Below are 18,022 nucleotides of genomic sequence, written 5' to 3'. Positions count from 1 at the left end.
TTTCCTAACTAAATTATAAGTTTGTGGAGGGGAAACCATGTCTCATCCTTCTCTGGGTCCCTCTCAGGGGCTGACTTCATTCAACAGAGTTGATGGCTTCTCCGTGATGTCACTAACTGGCTAATCTCTGTTGGGCCTTTTCTGAGGTGTGGGAATGTTTTTAAGTAAGGGCTGTGTTCTCTGTTAAATGTAAAAGACACCCAGCAGAGTAACTGTTTAAATTTTATAAATTTGTTCTTCTTCTGGATAAACTAGCAGATCAAGTACTTCAAGAGCTTGATGGGGTCAAGTAAGAAAAGTGCAAAACTTTGGGCTATTTTGGAAGGTGGACCTTGAGGTGCGGTAAGCAGGGCTATATGAGGTCAAAGATGGGCTTAGGGTCAAAGTCCGTTAAATGGGGGAAAAGATAGTCTCTTTAACAAATGGTGCTAGCATAACTGGATGTCCATCTGTAAAAAAATGAAGCAGGACCCATACTTCATACCATGCACAAAAACTAACCCAAAATGGATCAAAGACCTAAATATAAAATCTAAAACTATAAAGATCATGAAAGAAAAAGTAGGGACAGTGCTAGGGGCCCTAAAACCCATTGCTGTCAAGTTGATTCCAACTCATAGAGACCCTATAGGACAGAGTAGAACTGCCCCTTAGAGTTTTCAAGGAGTGCCTGCTGGATTCGAACTGTTGACATTTTGGTTAGCAGCTGTAGCTCTTAACCACTATGCCACCAGGGTTTCCAGGGCCCTAATACATGGCATAAATAGTATACAAACCATAACCAACAATGCCCAAATGCCAGAAGAGAAACTAGATACCTGGGAGCTCCTAAAAATCAAACACTTATGCTCATTAAAAGACTTCATCGAAAGAATAAAAAGAGAACCTACAGACTAGGAAAAAACTTTTGGCTAAGACATATCTGATAAGGGTCTGGTTCTCTAAAATTTACATGATACTGCAACACCTCAATAACAAAAAGACAAATATTCCAGTTAAAAAATGGACAAAGGGTATGAACAGACACTTGACCGAAGAAGACATTCAGGCAGCTAACAGACACATGAAGAAATGCTCATGGTTGTTAGCCATTAGAGAAATGCATATCAAACCACAGTGATTTCTCTTCATATATATATATTTTTGTTATAGCTGAAGGCTTGCAGTGCGGGTTGGTTTGTCATTCAAAAATTTTAAGCACAAATTGTTTTATGACACTAGTCGAACTCTCCATATATTTTAATGGAGCCTTGGTGGTGCAGTGGTTAAGAGCTTATCTGTTAACCAAAAGGTCGGCAGTTCTAATCCACCAGCCACTCCTTGGAAACCCTAGGGCTCAGTTCTACTCTGTCCTATAGGGTCCTTATGAGTTGGAATCCACTTGATAGAAACAGGTTTGGTTTTGGTTTTTAATCTATAATTTTATTTCCTGTAATGTTAAATCTTTCAGCATTTTAATATCAATAGTTAGGATACTTCTGTGTCTCCAAAACAAACCTTTAACTGAGCTAATAGTCATAATTCCTGACATGTTTTGGGCACTTATTATGTAGCAAGTACTGCTCTGAATGATTTATTTATTGATTTATTTAATCTTCACAACTCATAAGTAAAAATTACTATTATTCCCATTTTACAAATGAGCAAACTGAGTCAGAAAGAGTAACTTGCCCAAAATTAATCGTTTAGTAAGAACCTTAGAATCTGACCCAAGACTGTTGATAGGCACAAAATAGACCTAATACAAAACACTAATGGTAATATATGCTAAAATATTCTAATTCCTATCAAAAATACTGTATCCCCAGAAGTGATTCATCAGATGAATTAAAATTATTAAAAAAAATAAAAAAACCCACAACAAGAGACCATCTCACCTCAACAAGGCAGGCACTAATCTAAAAAACATAAAATAGCAAGTGTTGGAGAGGTTGTGGGGAGATGGGAACTCTTATGTACTGTTGGTAGAAACGTAAAATGGTACAGCCACTTTGGAAAACAACATGGCACTTCCTTAAGAAGCTAGAAATAGAAATATCATATGATCCAAAAATCGCACTCTTAGAAATATACCCGAGAGAAATAAGAACTGTCACACAAATAGACATATGCACACCCATGTTCACTGCAGCATTATTCACAGTAGCAAAAGATGGAAACAATTTAAATGCCCATCAACAGATGAATGGATAGACAAATTATGGTACATACACACAATGGAATACTACACAATGATAAACAATGATGAATCTTCGAAACATCTCACAATGTAGATGAATCTGGAGGGCATTATGCTGAGTGAAATAAGCCAGTCACAAAAGGGCAAATATTGTATGAGACCACTATTATAAGAACTCAAGGTTTAAAAAGAAAAAAGCATTCTTTGGTGGTTACGAGGCTTGGGAAGGGAGGGTGAGGGAAAATCACTAACTAGATAGTAGACAGGGGTCAGCTTTGGTGAAGGGAAGGACAGCACACAATACAGGGGAAGTCAGTACAGTTGGGCCAAAGCAAAAGCTAAGAAGTTTCCTGGATACATCCAAACACTTTGATGGACAGAGTAGCTGGGACTGGGGCCTGGAGACCATAGTTTCCTGGGGGCATCTAGTCAATTAGTATAACATAGTTTACAAAGAAAATGTTCTACATCCCACTTTGGCGAGTAATGTCTGGGGTCTTAAAAGCTTTTGAGTGGCCATCTAAGATACATCTGTTGGTCCCATCCCTCTCAGAGCAAAGGAGAATGAAGAAAACCAAAGACACAAGGAAAATACTAGCACAAAAAACTAAAGGACCAAATGAACCAGAGACTCCACCAGCCTGAGACCAGAACTAGATGGTGCCCAGCAACTACCAATGACTGCCCTGACAGGGAGCATTACAGAGAATCCCAAATGGAATGGAAGAAAAGTGTGGGGCAGAACTCAAATTCACATCAAAAGACCAGACTTAATGGTCTGACAGAGACTGGAGGAACCCCCGAAACTATGGCTCCTGGGCGCTGTTAATCCAGAACTGAAACCATTCCTGAAGCCTACTTTTCCAGCAAAGATTAGACAGAAGTATAAAACAAAAAACAGTGCTCGCGAGGAATGTGTTTCTTAAGTTCATGCAGATATATATGAGATCAAATGGGCAGCTCGTGTCCAAAAGTAGGATGAGAGGGCAGGAAGGGACAGGAACTGGTCGAATGGACATAGGGAACCTGGGTTGGAAAGGGGGAATGTGCTGTCTTGCTGTGGGGATTGCAACCAATGTCACAAAACAACATATATATAACTTTTTGAATGAGAAATTAACTTGAGCTGTAAACCTTTCCCTAAAGCGCACACAAAAAAAATTGGTGGGCTTAGGGGGAAGGTGGTTGTGGACTGATGGAGAATCCTGTGAACAGTTACCGTTTAAAATTATTTGTAAAATAGGTAGTATGTGGTGGCGCAGCGGTTAAGCACTAACCAAAAGGCTGGCGGATTGAACCCACCCAGCGACTTCACAGGAGAAACACCTGCTTCCCTAAAGATTACAGCCAAGAAAACCCTATGGGGCAGTTCTGCTCTGTCACATGGGGTCGCTATGATGGCGCTCAAAAACAAGAACAGTACGTTAAAACCAGCCTTAACAAAATGGTTAGGAATCCTTAGCAGTGACGTTTGTGTCGTCTGTATTCAATTTAATTTTAAGCTCATTTTCCTTAATTTCTTTTCTTTTCATTCTTCCCATTCAGAAGCATCACTGAGCTGAACTGAGACCACCGCACACTGCTTAAAAAGTGTTCCAGCTCATTGTACACTTTCTGGGTGTCACTTTCCTGACTCTCTGCAGTGTGGGCTTTCTTTTCTTCATGGCCGAAGCAGCTATTTGGTCATGCTTGACCTCGTGTGTTTAGTTTGAGCAATACAGTGAGTTTATTTTGGTTGGCTTGTGAGAACGGTGCCTTTTCCTATTTTCTGTTCTCCCAAAAGTTGGCGTTCCCTTGCCAAAGCACATATGGTAATTGCCATATTTCTTTTGAGGTCTGGGATTGCTCTCTTAAACTTGAATCAAAGGAAACACCTGACTGTTCTAGGCTTTTGTTTAAATGCCAACGCCAGCATGTAACTTTGTACTCTGCCTTTTTGCACATTTCAGTCCGTGCTAGATAAGCCTGGGTTATGCCCTTGGCCTGCCTTCACATTAAGGACACTCAGAGAAATCAGTCCTTTAAGACTTGTCCTGTACAAAGGTAGCTGTTGGCTTCCACTGTGGAATGTGAGTCTGGGTTAGGATTGGAGAAGAATGCAAACTGTCATGTTGTTAAATGTTTTTCTCCACGTACCATTCAGGAAGGCTCATCAAAGTTTCCCTAAAGTGTGCAGAAACATCTGAGTATGCTTCCCCATAAAAATCAGTGATGACTTCAGAAGTTTTCCTCAGCAGCACACCTTGTTCCCAGAAGCAGAGAATTCCTCAATTTTTCTTTGTGTGAAAACCTCCTGGTTACCTGTTCTAGGATCTGGATCCTAAAATTTAAATTCCAAGGAGAATTTGGAAAGGATGATTTGTTGTGTGAACCTAGCTTTGGGGCGTCTGTTTTCTCTTCTGCATCAGCCTCTGCCTCCCTGGTATTTCAGGCGCCAGTCCTTCTAGGACAGTCAGGGCCCCCCTAACAGGGAGAGTGGGCAAAGCTCTGGACTCTGGACTTCCAGCCAGAGGCTGGAGTTGTGGTCCACGTTGTCTGTCATTGCCAAGCTCTCTGGGCTCCTCTGCCTCCTTTGTATCATGTCAGACACTGACATGAAGGCTCCTTGAACTTCCGAATTGCTCTGTGTTACTCAGCAGGATAAAGATGGTCCCTTGTCTGTCACCATCCAGGAAACCACCTGTGATGCAAGAGAGGGTCTGATTAAACCTAGAATAGACTAACCTTTCCCTTGTCTCACACTTGGTGGGTATCTTCCATAGGAAGGGCCTGAAACATAATTCCTGCTGCTTGCTTTCCCCATAGAAGAACAAGTAGGGAATTCTCCCCTTCTCCTTTATGGCTCCCTGTCTCTTCACACAGCCTAAGTGCTGCCTGCCAGCAGGGGACCTTTGTGTGGAATCAATGGCCCAGGTAGGACACGTGTAGAGACACAGGGGTGCGGGTGGAAGATGAGGGCACCTCCTTTCAGGGTCTTAGAGTGAGTTCCTCCAGGGAGCGGAAGTGGCTGGAGTCTCCTCTGACCTCAGGGAAGGAATGCACAGAGGCAGCCAGGATTGCTCAGGTGCCTCACCTGTGAACATCAGCGTGTGCTGGAGAAATAGTCCAGCCACCTAAAAAAAACCAAACTCACTGTGGTCGAGTCAATTCTGACTCATAGTGACCCTATAGGACAGAGTAGAACTGCCACACAGGATTTCCAAGGGGCGGTTGGTGGATTTAACTGCCAACCTTTTGGTTAATAGCCAGTCTCATAACCATTGTGCCATCAGCGCTCCGTGTCCAACCACCTAGAGATTGATAAAGGCTCAAAATCATTTTTACAGATTGTTTTCTTAAATTTAGTATTTTAATGACTAAAGAAGCAGACCAACGGATTATGTTCGATGCAGAAAACACAGAAAAGTAAAAAAATCACTTAATGACATTATTCAAAGGTAGGTAGGAGTCCTTTAGTGACATAGAAGGAATAGTGAAATCTTCACTTCTGACTCATCGTGTGTCATCGTGTGTCAGTATCGAGGCTCTTACACTGTCCCCACTCATATGAGTCGGAATTGACTCGACAGCAACGAGTTTGTTAACACTCTTCCAATTTAAAAGCAGTACAAAATTTTCAATAAATGTTTTATTTGTTAACTTATTTAAAAAAATGGTTAAGCAATCAGCTACTAACTGTAAGGTTGGCGCCTGAGAAGACAAGCCAGGCAATCTGTTTCTGAAAGGTCACAGCCTTAAAACCTTATGGAGTAGTTCTGCTCTGCACACACGGGGTCCCAGGATCGACTTGACTGCAGCTGACAACAGACATCAAATGTTGGTGTATATTCTTTTAATCTGTTTTCTGTGTGAAGACATATTTTTCTCCCGAATTGATACCGTGCTGCTTTCTTCACACAATGACATATGGTATGTGTATTTCCACACCAGAAAATGTTCTTCACATGATCTGTTAATGGCGGCATAGCACTCAGCCCTCTAGATGTGCTAGTATTGATAACAAATGCCCCGTTAGCAGTTTTCAGGGCTTGTGCATAGGATAGTGCAGAACCGTAATTTGGAGAGTTTATGAATTAAGATTATCATACAGAATGCTAGTCTCTAGATAGTCAGGGATTGTTTTCCAGGACAGCTCTCGGACTTAAAAATAGCATCTCATTTCCTAAGGAATAGCTGTTAGGTGCCGTAGAGTCAATTCTGGTACATAGCGACCCATGTGATGGAGTCAAATGCCACACAGGGTTTTCTAGGCTATAATCTGTATTGGAGCATATCGCCAGGTCTTTTCTCCCACGGAGCTGCTGGTGGGTTTGAACCAGTGACCTTTTGGTTAGCAGCCGAGTGCTTAACCATTGCACCAGCAAACTAAAACCAGATCTGTTGCCATAGAGTTGATTCCGACTCCTAGTGACCCTGTAGGACAAGGTAGAACTGTAAATCCTCATGGAAGCAGATTGCCATGTCTTTTTCCCTCGGAGCGGATGGTGGGTACGAACCACTGACCTTTTGGTTGGCAGCCAAGTGCTTAACTACTTCACCATCAGGGCTCCTTAAAGGAATCTTAAAAACGTAAAAAAAAGGGAAGCTTTACATTTTTTACTTACAGTGTTCTATAAACTCCTACTAATGTATTTTAAGAATAAAAGTGGGTCTCAAAGAGAAGTCTGCTAGATGAATCAGAGTTGGCCGTTAGGGAAAAAGGTCGATTTTTCAGTGACGACCTGTGGTCATCCTGTATTTAGGCAGTCAGAGGGTCCCTCCCCTTGGGGACTGATTTCCCAGTGTGGTCCCCGACGTTTAGGCACTGTGAGCACGCTGTGTTTCATTTATGGGGACCACAGGCTAAGGCTTTGGAAGTTACTAGCGTCCATCATGGTTGGGATTACATATTTGTTCTTATGCTTTTGATATACAGACGTCTTTAAAAAATAACTCAACATATTTGCTATTTAACCTCTTTATAACAAGATTCTAGTTAAGCAGAAAACCCGTTTGTAAAGAAGAATCCTTTTCACTAGGAAATTACTGACTTAACTTTATCTAGCTGAAAACAGGTAAAATTTAAGTGTCTCTTTCGCCCAATTTTTTCCTTCCATCAAAACCTCTTAATGCCTATGGCTGTGAAACTGTGTATACTTTTACGTATTTCTTGTAGGAGGAGGACCAGGTAATTGGAGTAGCATCCGGTTAAAATTAAGTGTTTCTTTAAGCAAGCGCCAGGTGAGAGGTCAGGAGCTGTAGTCCAGGAAGCCACTGGTGAATATAGGAAAACAGCCCAACTTCAAAGGTTTGCTAACGATAAGTCTGTGTGGATCAATGATTTAGTGTTGCCTGCAGTGTGCGTGGAGCCCTGGTGGCACAGCGATTAAGCACTCTGCTACTAAAGGAAAGGGTGGTGGTCGGAACCCACAGCTGCTGGGAGGGGAGAAAGATGTGACAGCCTGCTTCCGTGTAAATGACCTTCCTTGTTTTCCTTTATCTTTGGCTTGATCAGCAGCTAAAGCAAGAATAGTTACCATCTGTTTTATTAGTGTTGAGTAGGTTCCTTCGCAAATTTATTGGAAGAATTGAACCCAAAATCGTTTTTATTGTGGTGATTTAAGCTGATTTGAAGACCTCTCTGACTTCCTAATAATTTCAATCAGTTCTTTTTCCCTCCATAATTCAATTTTTTTCTATTTTGCTTAGCCATTCTTTCCCTTTGGGATCTTTTTTTTTTTTTTTTTTCTGGAAGATGTCTTTAGTGGAATTGCAGATTGTTCATACCAAGCTGAACCAGCCTTGGAGAGTTTTTTCAGGCAGGGACGGCAGAGCTAAGGCAAGGTCCAGCAGTGAAGAGAGGATGCTGGGTGCCTGAATGGGAATCCTGAAGATGGCACGGCTCATCTCAGGGAGCAGCAGTGCCTTCGTTGATTGTGACCTTTGAGATAGGGTCCAGTGTTGCCAAAGGATCTAGAAGCTGGTTTTTTAAATTTACTTTATTTTTAAAATGTGTTTAAAATCTTTTTTTTAACGTCAGCACAAAGTTTTTTAAAAAGGAAAGAAAATGCATCAAACAAAAATACATCCGTGGCCAAAGGACCAGTGTCAGTCAATTGGGGAAATAATAGTCTTTTTAACAAATGGTGCTGGCATACCTGGATATCCATTTGCAAAAGAATGAAACAGGACCCGTACCTCACACCATGCACAAAAACTAACTCCAAGTGGATCAAAGACCTAAACATAAAGACTAAAACGATAAAAATCATGGAAGAAAAAATAGGATCTACCCTAGGAGCCCTAATACAGGGCATAAACAGAATACAAAACATTACCAAAAATGATGAAGAGAAACCCGATAACTGGGAGCTCCTAAAAATCAAACACCTATGCTCATCTAAAGACTTCACCAAAAGAGTAAAAAGACCACCTACAGACTGGGAAAGAATATTCAGCTATGACATCTCAGACCAGCGCCTGATCTTTAAAATCTACATGATTCTGTCAAAACTCAACCACAAAAAGACAAACAACCCAATCAAGAAGTGGGCAAAGGATATGAACACACATTTCACTAAGGAAGATATTCAGGCAGCCAACAGATACATGAGAAAATGCTCTCGATCATTAGTCATTAGAGAAATGCAAATTAAAACTACGATGAGATTCCATCTGACACCAACTAGACTGGCATTAATTCAAAAATCACAAAATAATAAATGTTGGAGAGGCTGCGGAGAGACTGGAACTCTCATACACTGCTGGTGGGATTGTAAAATGGTACAACCACTTTGGAAATCCATCTGGCGTTATCTTAAACAGTTAGAAATAGAACTACCATACAACCCAGAAATCCCACTCCTCGGAATATACCCTAAAAATACAAGACCCTTCACACAAACAGATATATGCACACCCATGTTTATTGCAGCTCTGTTTACAATAGCAAAAAGCTGGAAGCAACCAAGATGTCCATCAACGGACGAATGGGTAAATAAATTGTGGTATATTCACACAATGGAATACTACGCATCGATAAAGAACAGTGACGAATCTCTGAAACATTTCATAACATGGAGGAATCTGGAAGGCATTATGCTGAGCGAAATGAGTCAGTTGCAAAAGGACAAATATTGTATAAGACCACTATTATAAGATCTTGAGAAATAGAAAAAACGGAAAAGAACACATACTTTTGTGGTTACAAAGGGGGGAGGGAGGGAGGGAGGGGGCTTTTTATTGATCAATCTGTAGATGGGAACTGCTTTGGGTGAAGGGAAAGACAACACTCAAAACAAGGAAGGTCAGCCTAATTGGACAGGATTAAAAGTAAAGAGGTTTCCGAGATAAAATGAAAGCTTCAAAGGATAGCGAAGCAGGGGCTGGGGTCTGGGGAACTTGGTTTGAGAGGACTTCTAAATCAATGGGCAAAACAATTCTATTATGAAAACACTCTGCATCCCACTTTGAATTGTGGCACCTGGGGTCCTAAATGCCAACAAGCAGCCATCTAAAATACATTAATAGGTCTCAACCCACCGGGAGCAAAGGCAAAGGAAGAACACCAAGGTCACACGACAACTAAGAACCCAAGAGACAGAAAGGGCCACTTGAACCAGAGACCTACAATATCCTGAGACCAGAAGAACAAGTTGGTGCCCGGCCACAATCAATGTCTGCCCTGTCAGGGAACACAACAGACAACTCCTGAGGGAGCGGGAGACCAATGGGATGCAGACCCCAAATTCTCATTAAAAGACCACACCTAATGGTATGATTGCGACTAGAGGAATCCCAGAGACAATGCTCCCCAGAACTTCTGATGGCACAGGACAGGAACCATCCCCGAAGACAAATCATCAGGCATGAAAAGGACTGGTCAGTGGGGGGGAGAGAGATACTGATGAAGAGTGAGCTAATTAAATCAGGTGGACACGGGAGAGTGTGTTGGCAACTCTTGACTGGAGGGGGGATGGAAAGACAGAGAGAGAGGGAAGAAGGTAAAATTGGCATGAAACGAGAGACTGTAAGGGCTGACTCAATAGGGGGAGAGCAAGTGGGAGAAGGGAGTAAGATGTATGTAAACCTACATGTGACAGACTGATTGGAATGGTAAATGTTCACTTGAAGCTTAATAAAAATTAAAAAAAAAAAAAAAAATACATCCGTGGCCTAGATTAGGCCCACAGGTGACCAATTTGCAGCCTTTGCTGCAAGAGATAAGCTTTGCCTTTTCAGAAAATAGCAGTCATAATTAAGGAGGATGTTTGGATGCCTAATAGCTGAGATAGCCTATTGTAATCCCCTTTAACAAGGAAGTACCATTTACTTATCTGTCGCACATAACTCTCCTTAATTACATCTTGTAACTCTGTCCTGCTATTTTGCCACTTTCCTGGCACAGAGCAGACTTTCTCAGAAGAAAATGGAATTTTAGGCTGACAGATCTCCAGCCAAGTGTCTGATTTTTAAGTACTGTGTTTTTACACAAATAATGTGCGAATACCCTCTCCACGAAGTGTTTTCATAAGTGTCACTATGCCAGTTTTTTTTTTTTTTTTACAAAAATACCTGGGGGGAGGGAGGGCTTGTTTGGCAAACAGACATGGAAGCCGTATGTAATGTGTGTAAAATGTGCTACATGCATTTATCCTGCTTCCACATAGCAGTGCTAAGTTGAACCTGGAAGAATCTATTAACACAGCAATTGTAGAGTTTCAGTATCCTTGAGTGTATTAGCAACTCACGGTTAAAAAATCTGAAAATTAGTCTTAGCTCTCTTTGGTTATCAGATGGTTATTCATATATTTTCTTTTTCTTCCTTTAAAGATTTGAACATGGAATTCAATCCTTCAGACCATCCTCGGGCCAGCACAATATTCCTCAGTAAATCTCAGACAGACGGTAGGTTACTAATTTGTTTATGTTTCTTAAAGAAAATTTAAAGAGACTCATGTTAATTATTTTAGGTCTTGACTTTTAAGTATATTTGATTTTCAAGGAGAAGTAGAATTTCCTGTAATGCCCCGCCACCACCCCCCAGCATGTTGTTTGGTGGTGGTTCCTTGGGGTTTCTGTGTTTTGAAGTAAGCAATTTGTAGAATCATCTATTTGAAGCAACTACCTTCATTTTGCCTATTAGTTGGATTATTTCTGTATATACTGAATAACAGGAGTTTCTACCCTGAGAGTCAGAAATTTCCCGTTTACAATTGATGTTTGCATACATTTTCAAAAATCAGAAGTGTTTATTAGTTTAGACAGTATGTAAAAAAAAAAGTAAAACAGTATACTTAAAAGAAAGCACTGTTAACTACCTCTGTTGTGTCTTTGAAAACCAAATTGAACCAGTCGACTACGGAAAGATGTTTTCTTTTTTGCTAGACTTCCAATAACCAGGGTATTCTTATAGACCCTTGATCCTTGTGATTCATCCCTGGTATATGGGAGATTTCTCCCAGGGGTTTTTCTGTCTTTTCAGCTCCTGGGTTATCTCACTGTACCCTGGCCCCTGGATCCAAAGAGGAGATAAATGAACACAATACAATGAAAGCGAATCTTCTCAAGTTGGATTCTTGTAGAACAGCGTATTGTAGTGATCAGGGTGTTAGATTGCTGGAGTCCTACACTCTGTCTCTGACTCTTGGCAAGTTACTAAGCTCTAATTTAGAGAAGATCCTAAATTGACTAGAAGTAACCAAATAATGTTTAAGAAATGAAGTTTGTAAGAATTGGTAACCCTTCAGTAATGGTTAGGTAACAATTTTGGCAAGATATAATGCTGACATAAAATTAATAATAAATTAAGCAGGACATTGACTTCATCTGAAAGAATTTGGCACATTGATGAAAAATAAATACGTTCCACAGAGTAAGAATAAATCAGTATGGGCATCAAATACTTGTGAAGCAGATTTTGAATGTTTTGGTTTGTGGATAAGAATCAGCATGAATCCATTCCCCCAAGTGTGGAGATCGATCCAGTCTCCGCCTTCGTGCCTCTCAGTCATCTCTGACACCAGTCACCTACCTGGTGCCCCCTCTCTGACCCTAGCCACATGGAGCTAGAGTAGGCTCACAGGTTAAAAGGCATTGTTCTTCAGACTGCCAAGCCGCAAGTTTGGGAGACTGCACGACACCTTCACTCTCACCTACTGGCTGCCCCGTCTCTTTTGGGTTCGATAATTCACTTGAACAAATCACAGAATTCACAGGAAGTTTTTTTTTATTATAGCAAAAGGATACGAATCAGAATTGTCATAAGAAAGAGATACACAGGTGAGGTCTGGGAGGATTCCCAGTATGAAGCTGCCACGTCTCCAGAGAGGGCACTTACCTTCCCTTTGCCAACCAGGAAGCTCTCTGAGCCTTCGAGTTCCAGGTTTTATTGGCCAGTTCTGCATGCAGAGCTAAATCATGTCTCCTGATGCTAGTTGATATTGGCCTCTCAGGTGAGTCTTTTCCGATTTGGGAGCCCCAGGTTGCCAGCATGAATCCTCAGATGTGGCCTGGAAGTCCCAGACCAAGGCACCCCAGTTACTCCAGGGGTTATTTCTCAGGAATCAGGAACCAGCTCCACCTTACTTTGAGTAAAGCTAAATTCACTTAACAATTGGCTACAGAAAAACAATTTTTTCTCTTGGCCGGGTGATGTGGGAAGCCATTGGAAGGGGTAGGCTATCAGAAGGGGAAGAAAGTGGTATTGGAGATGAGGGTTTAAAACAATGAAAAATGAAAGTCCAAAACATTTTCTTGCAGACACTTAATGATAGTGTGAAAACAAGTTGTAAGATAAATTCGGGGAACAGAGACCAGCATCATTCAGAAAATGTTCATGGCTAGTAATCTTGCCAAGATTCACACAGAATTACGTTAGAGCCTATAAGTGGATGCCACCTCTTGATCGATACGGTAAAAGGGAAGTGACCTAAGAGGTGAATTGCTCCAGAAATGGATTGGGGAAGTATACTTTACCCATCAACTTTGCTCTAGATTTCATCCCCTTTCTTCTGGAACATTAGGGCATCAGTTACTCTGACCCTTTCTTTTGCTTCTTTAGTTTCTCTTTGAATATTGGATCTTTCTATTCAGTGTGGAAGATACTTGAATCTTTCAGGTTAAAGCAAGAAAAGAAAACATAATACCCTTTACCATCTCTGCTCCTCTGTTTAGTGAGAGCTTCTACGTCAACTTTACATTCATTTTTCAACCCGCTGTAACCATCCTACCAGTGCCGTTCTGGGGAGTGTGCCGAGGCCGTTTTGCCTCTCTTGTCTCCTGCTCTGTCATCGTGGCACTTGATGCCGGTTACTATTGCATGCTTCTTAAAACTTCTTCCATTTTGGCTTCCTATCTTTAAACAGGCCAGTTTGCTGAAAATCAGTTCATCTATTGAACAAACCCTTTGTAGCTAGTTAAAAGAAACAAGTTTTTATAAATTGGTAAATTTGGTTACTTTCATGAAGTAATTCTTGGGTGAATTGATTTTCAGAGCATTGGTTTTTGGAAAATTGGCCCTGAGAAGTTCTCTCTCTTTCTGTAAGCCCCTACTAAGACACCTTAATAAATATGTTCATCCATTTTATCATATTAGTGTTTTTCAGGGTTCTGGTACTTTGTCCTCTTTTTGGTCTGCATAGAATTCCTCATGGCTTCCGTGCCAGCTATACGTCTAGCTAGACTTTTCTCTGTGGCATTCAAAATATGTGTATTCAGCTGCCTGCTGGACATCTTTACAATGAAGGCTCGTGGTTCCTCTAACTCAATATGTGCCGAACAGTACTTATTACTTCTAATGAACCGCCTGCATTTTCTAGCACCGCCCCCCCGTTCCCCATACCAGGAAAGCCTTTCAGTTTTCCTAGCCTCTTCCCTCTTCTCATTTCTTCCATGAAGGCAGTGGTGCTGGAGCCGATTGTGCACATCACTTCCCAGCTCCACGTTCTGTGACATCATAGCCTTGGTGGAAGTACTTACACCATGGTAACTGGCAAATTTTTTTTTAACTGGCAAATACTATAAGTCAAGTCATTCTGTTTTGTGGAGAGTCGTCAAACGTTTACCAGCATGCTGCTGCATCCAGCTAATCCAAGATTTATTGATTTTTAGTTTTTAAATATCCCTTGAATCTGGCTCTTCTTTCTCATTCCCATTGCCACCTTAATTCGGGTTCATAATTTCTCACTTAGATTACTGTAGCAGCCCCTGGATTGGTCTCTCTGCCTTTGACCTCACCCCTCTCCAGTCTTACCTCTACACCACTGTAGGTGAAGGGACTTTCTGTAAATCAGCTCTGATTGTTAACTTGCTTGCTTGAACTTGTTTAATGTCTCCCCAGTTGCCTTTCAATTGAATTCCAAACACCTTAGACAGCACAGTAGACTAGACCCTTTGTGATCCAACCCACTACCTTCCTTCCCATCCTACTTCCTCTTTCCTTTTTACACCTCTGTTTAGCCATGGTGTCCCTATGGCACAAACAGTTAAATGGCTGGCTGCTAACTGAAAGATTGGAAGTTCGAGCCCACCCAGAGCCAACTCAGAAGAAGGGTCTGGAGATCTGCTTCTGAAAAATCAGCCATTGAAAACCCCGTGGAGCATAGTTCTGCAGTGGCACACGTGGGGTCAGCCATGACAGAATCGACTTGGTGGCGACTGTTTTATTTATTCTTATGCTGTAACCATACTGAATGTCTTGCAGTTCCCCAAATGTGCCGCTTGGACCTCATGCTCCTTTACATCTATCTGGGTTTCCCCTTCCATGTTCCAAAAAGCTAATTCCTTCGATTTTCAAGGCTGATTTTGGCTATCACTTCCTCCTTGAAAGCTCCCTTGACCCTCTGCTGGGTTAAGTGGGTCTTTGGTGCGTTCCCGAAGTCTCCTGTATTTGCTCTTTTCAGTCTGATCCAGATGAGGGTTTTTAAAACTGCTTCCTGTCTCTCGCCTATTAGCTCCTAGAGGGAAGGGAACGTGTAATACTGGACCTCAGTATTTTCAGTGTCTTGCTTATTTAGTGCCTGGCGCGGAATAATTGCTCAACCACAATGGCTGAATGAAGGAAAAATGAAAAAAGCAGGAAGCAATCTTTTTTTTTTTTTTAACTGTGCTTTAAGTGAAAGTTTAAAAATCAAGTCAGCCTCTAACACAAAAACTTATATACACCTTGATACATACTCCCAATTGCTCTCCGCCTGATGAGACAGCCCGCTCTCTCCCTCCACTCTCTCTTTTCGTGTCCGTTTCGCCAGCTTCTAACCCCCTCCACCCTCTCCTCTCCCCTCCAGGGAGGAGATGCCAACATAGTCTCAAGCGTCCACCTGATCTAAGAAACTCACTCCCCACCAGCATCCCTGTCCACCCCATTGTCCAGTCCAATCCATATCCGAAGAGTTGGCTTTGGGAAGGGTTCCTGTCCTGGGCCAACAGAAGGTCTGGGGGCCATGACCTCCAGGGTCCTTCTCGTCTCAGTCAGACCGTTAAGTCTGGTCTTCTTATGAAAATTTGGGGTCTGCATCCCACTGCTCTCCTTCTCCCTCAGGGGTTCTCTGTTGTGTACCCTGTCAGGGCAGTCATCAGTTGTAGCCAGGCACCATCTAGTTCTTCTGGTCTCAGGCTGATGTAGTCTCTGGTTTATGTGGGCCTTTCTGTCTCTTGGGCTCATAATTACCTTGTGTCCTTGGTGTTCTTCATTCTCCTTTGATCCAGATGGGTTGAGACCAATCGATGCATCTTAGATGGCCGCTTGCTAGCGTTTAAGACCCCAGATGCCACTCACCAAAGTGGGATACAGATTGTTTTCTTAATAGATTTGATTATGCCAATTGACTTAGATGTTCCCTGAAACCATGGTCCCCAAACCCCTGCCCCTGCTACCCTGGCCTTCGAAGCATTCAGTTTATTCAGGAAACTTTTTTGTTTTTGGTTTAGTCCAGTTGTGCTGACCTCCCCTGTATTGTGTGTTGTCTTTCCCTTCACCTAAAGTAGTCTTTATCTGCTACCTAATTAGTGAATACCCCTCTCCCTTCCTCCCTCCCTCCCTCCCCACTCTCCTAACCATCAAAGAATATTTTCGTCTCTGTTTAAGCTGTTTCTTGAGTTCTCATAATAGTGGTCTTATACAATATTTGTCCTTTTGCAAGTGACTAATTTCACTCAGCATAATGCCTCCCCGATTCCTCCATGTTTTGAAATGTTTCACAGATCCCTCACTGTTCTTTATTGATGTGTAGTATTCCATTGTGTGAATATACCATAATTTATTTATACATTCGTCTGTTGATGGGCACCTTGGTTGAGCAGGAAGCAATCTTGTCCTGACCTGTGATAATTCTTCGCTTGCATAAAATCGTATTTCCATTGCACAAGACCCACACATTACAAAGAGTGCTAGAGCCAGTTCAAAATTGTAGGTCCCATTGACCGCCCCCCCCCCTCTTTTTTCAATTGGAAGAAATGTTGCAATCTGAGATTGTATACCACCCAGCACCTTTTAGATTGTTTTCTTTTGCTCTGATCACCTCTCCTGTCTTTCAGGTTGATGAACTCCTTCAGTAGTTGAGAATGGGTTTGTGGGTATGAGACCATTGTTGAGGTGATGACACTTACTGTCAGGGCAGCTGCTGCCTGGTTCCACTGCCAGGTAGTTCTTTTGTCTTTTCAGGTCTCCCTCCTCTGCAGACCCCTCATCCTCTTTTCTTCCCTAGCATTGCACACCCCCTCCAGCTCTGCAGAGTCTTAAAATCAAGCCCTCTGCCATGCTCCCCACCCATCAGCTCTTGATTGGGTTTAATTTAGATGGTATCTGGTTTAAGTCATCTTGAGTTTCTTGACTGTTCAACTCCTTTTCCCTCTAGATATCTAAGAGATTTGTTTACAAAGAGATTGGAAACTCCCCCACAACAAAATGATAATGGAGTGTTTATTTAGTTGGACCCTTCCAGCTGAATGCAGTTAGGCATATTTTACCCAGACCCAGAGTGACTGTTCTACATTTGTTCATACAAATGGGATATCGTTGTAGAATTTCTTGGTACAGGAGCCATTCAACAAAGAAGTGACCCAGGGATTCCTCATGGGGTGAGAGAGAAATCAGTTACCTGGCCCACCCTTGGCTTTTTATGCTATCATTTTTGCTTATAGGGAAGAATTTCAGTTGACCTGGTGTCTGTTCCTTTTCTCTAGCCATTTTATTATTTTTTTTAAATAATATTTTCTTGTGTTTTAGGTGAAACTTGATACAACAAGTTAGGTTTCCCTTTAACAGTTTTTATACAAATTGTGCCATGCCACTGGGTACAGTTTTTACAATGTGTCAGCATTCTCATTTTGTCTGTTCTTGTTTGTTCCATTTCCATTGCTCTATCTTCCCTTCCCTTCCTTGCCTTCTCATCTTTGCTTTTGGGTAGATGTTGGCCATTTGGTCTCACATAGTTAATTGTTTAAGGGAGCACATTACTCACGGATGATATTGTTTATTTTATAAGCCAATCTGCTATTTGGCTGAAAGGTGACCTGCAGAAATAGCTTCAATTCCATGTTCGAAGGGTATCTTAGGGCAGTAGTCTTGTGGGTTCTTCTAGTCTCTATTGGTTCAGTAAGTCTGTGGTTGGTAGTGATAACCAGGCACCATCTAGTTCTTCTCACTTCAGGTTAGAAGAGGCTGTGGTTCCTGTGGGCTGTTGGTCCTCTGGACTAGTCTTCTTTGAGCCTTTGATTTCCTTTTGCTCCATATGGGTAGAGACCAATATTTGTATCTTAGATGGCTGCTTGAAAGCTTTTAAGACCCCAGCACTACTCACCAAATTAGAATGTAGAACATTTGTCTTTGCGAACTGTGTTATGGCAGTTGACTAACTTGTCCCT

General features: G+C 41.8%; 1 protein-coding gene across 4 annotated transcripts in view; it reads left to right on the top strand.

The window, feature by feature from the left end:
- Nucleotides 1–18,022, top strand: part of CCNY (cyclin Y) — a 391,131-nt gene that overhangs the window by 287,192 nt on the left and 85,917 nt on the right. For 3 of the 4 annotated variants that reach the window (XM_023539756.2, XM_003420701.4, XM_023539755.2), the window contains one exon: nucleotides 10,991–11,065. In XM_023539756.2, the coding sequence (XP_023395524.1) occupies nucleotides 10,999–11,065 (67 nt within the window). In that variant the 5' untranslated portion in view covers nucleotides 10,991–10,998. Of the gene's footprint in view, nucleotides 1–10,990; nucleotides 11,066–12,463; nucleotides 12,613–18,022 lie in introns of those variants that run through there. The other variant, XM_010600260.3, reaches the window with a different exon arrangement.

The sequence above is a fragment of the Loxodonta africana genome, chromosome 4 (assembly GCF_030014295.1).
Source record: "Loxodonta africana isolate mLoxAfr1 chromosome 4, mLoxAfr1.hap2, whole genome shotgun sequence".
Taxonomy (NCBI): Eukaryota; Metazoa; Chordata; class Mammalia; order Proboscidea; family Elephantidae; genus Loxodonta; species Loxodonta africana.
This window is presented reverse-complemented; position numbering and strand designations above follow the sequence as displayed.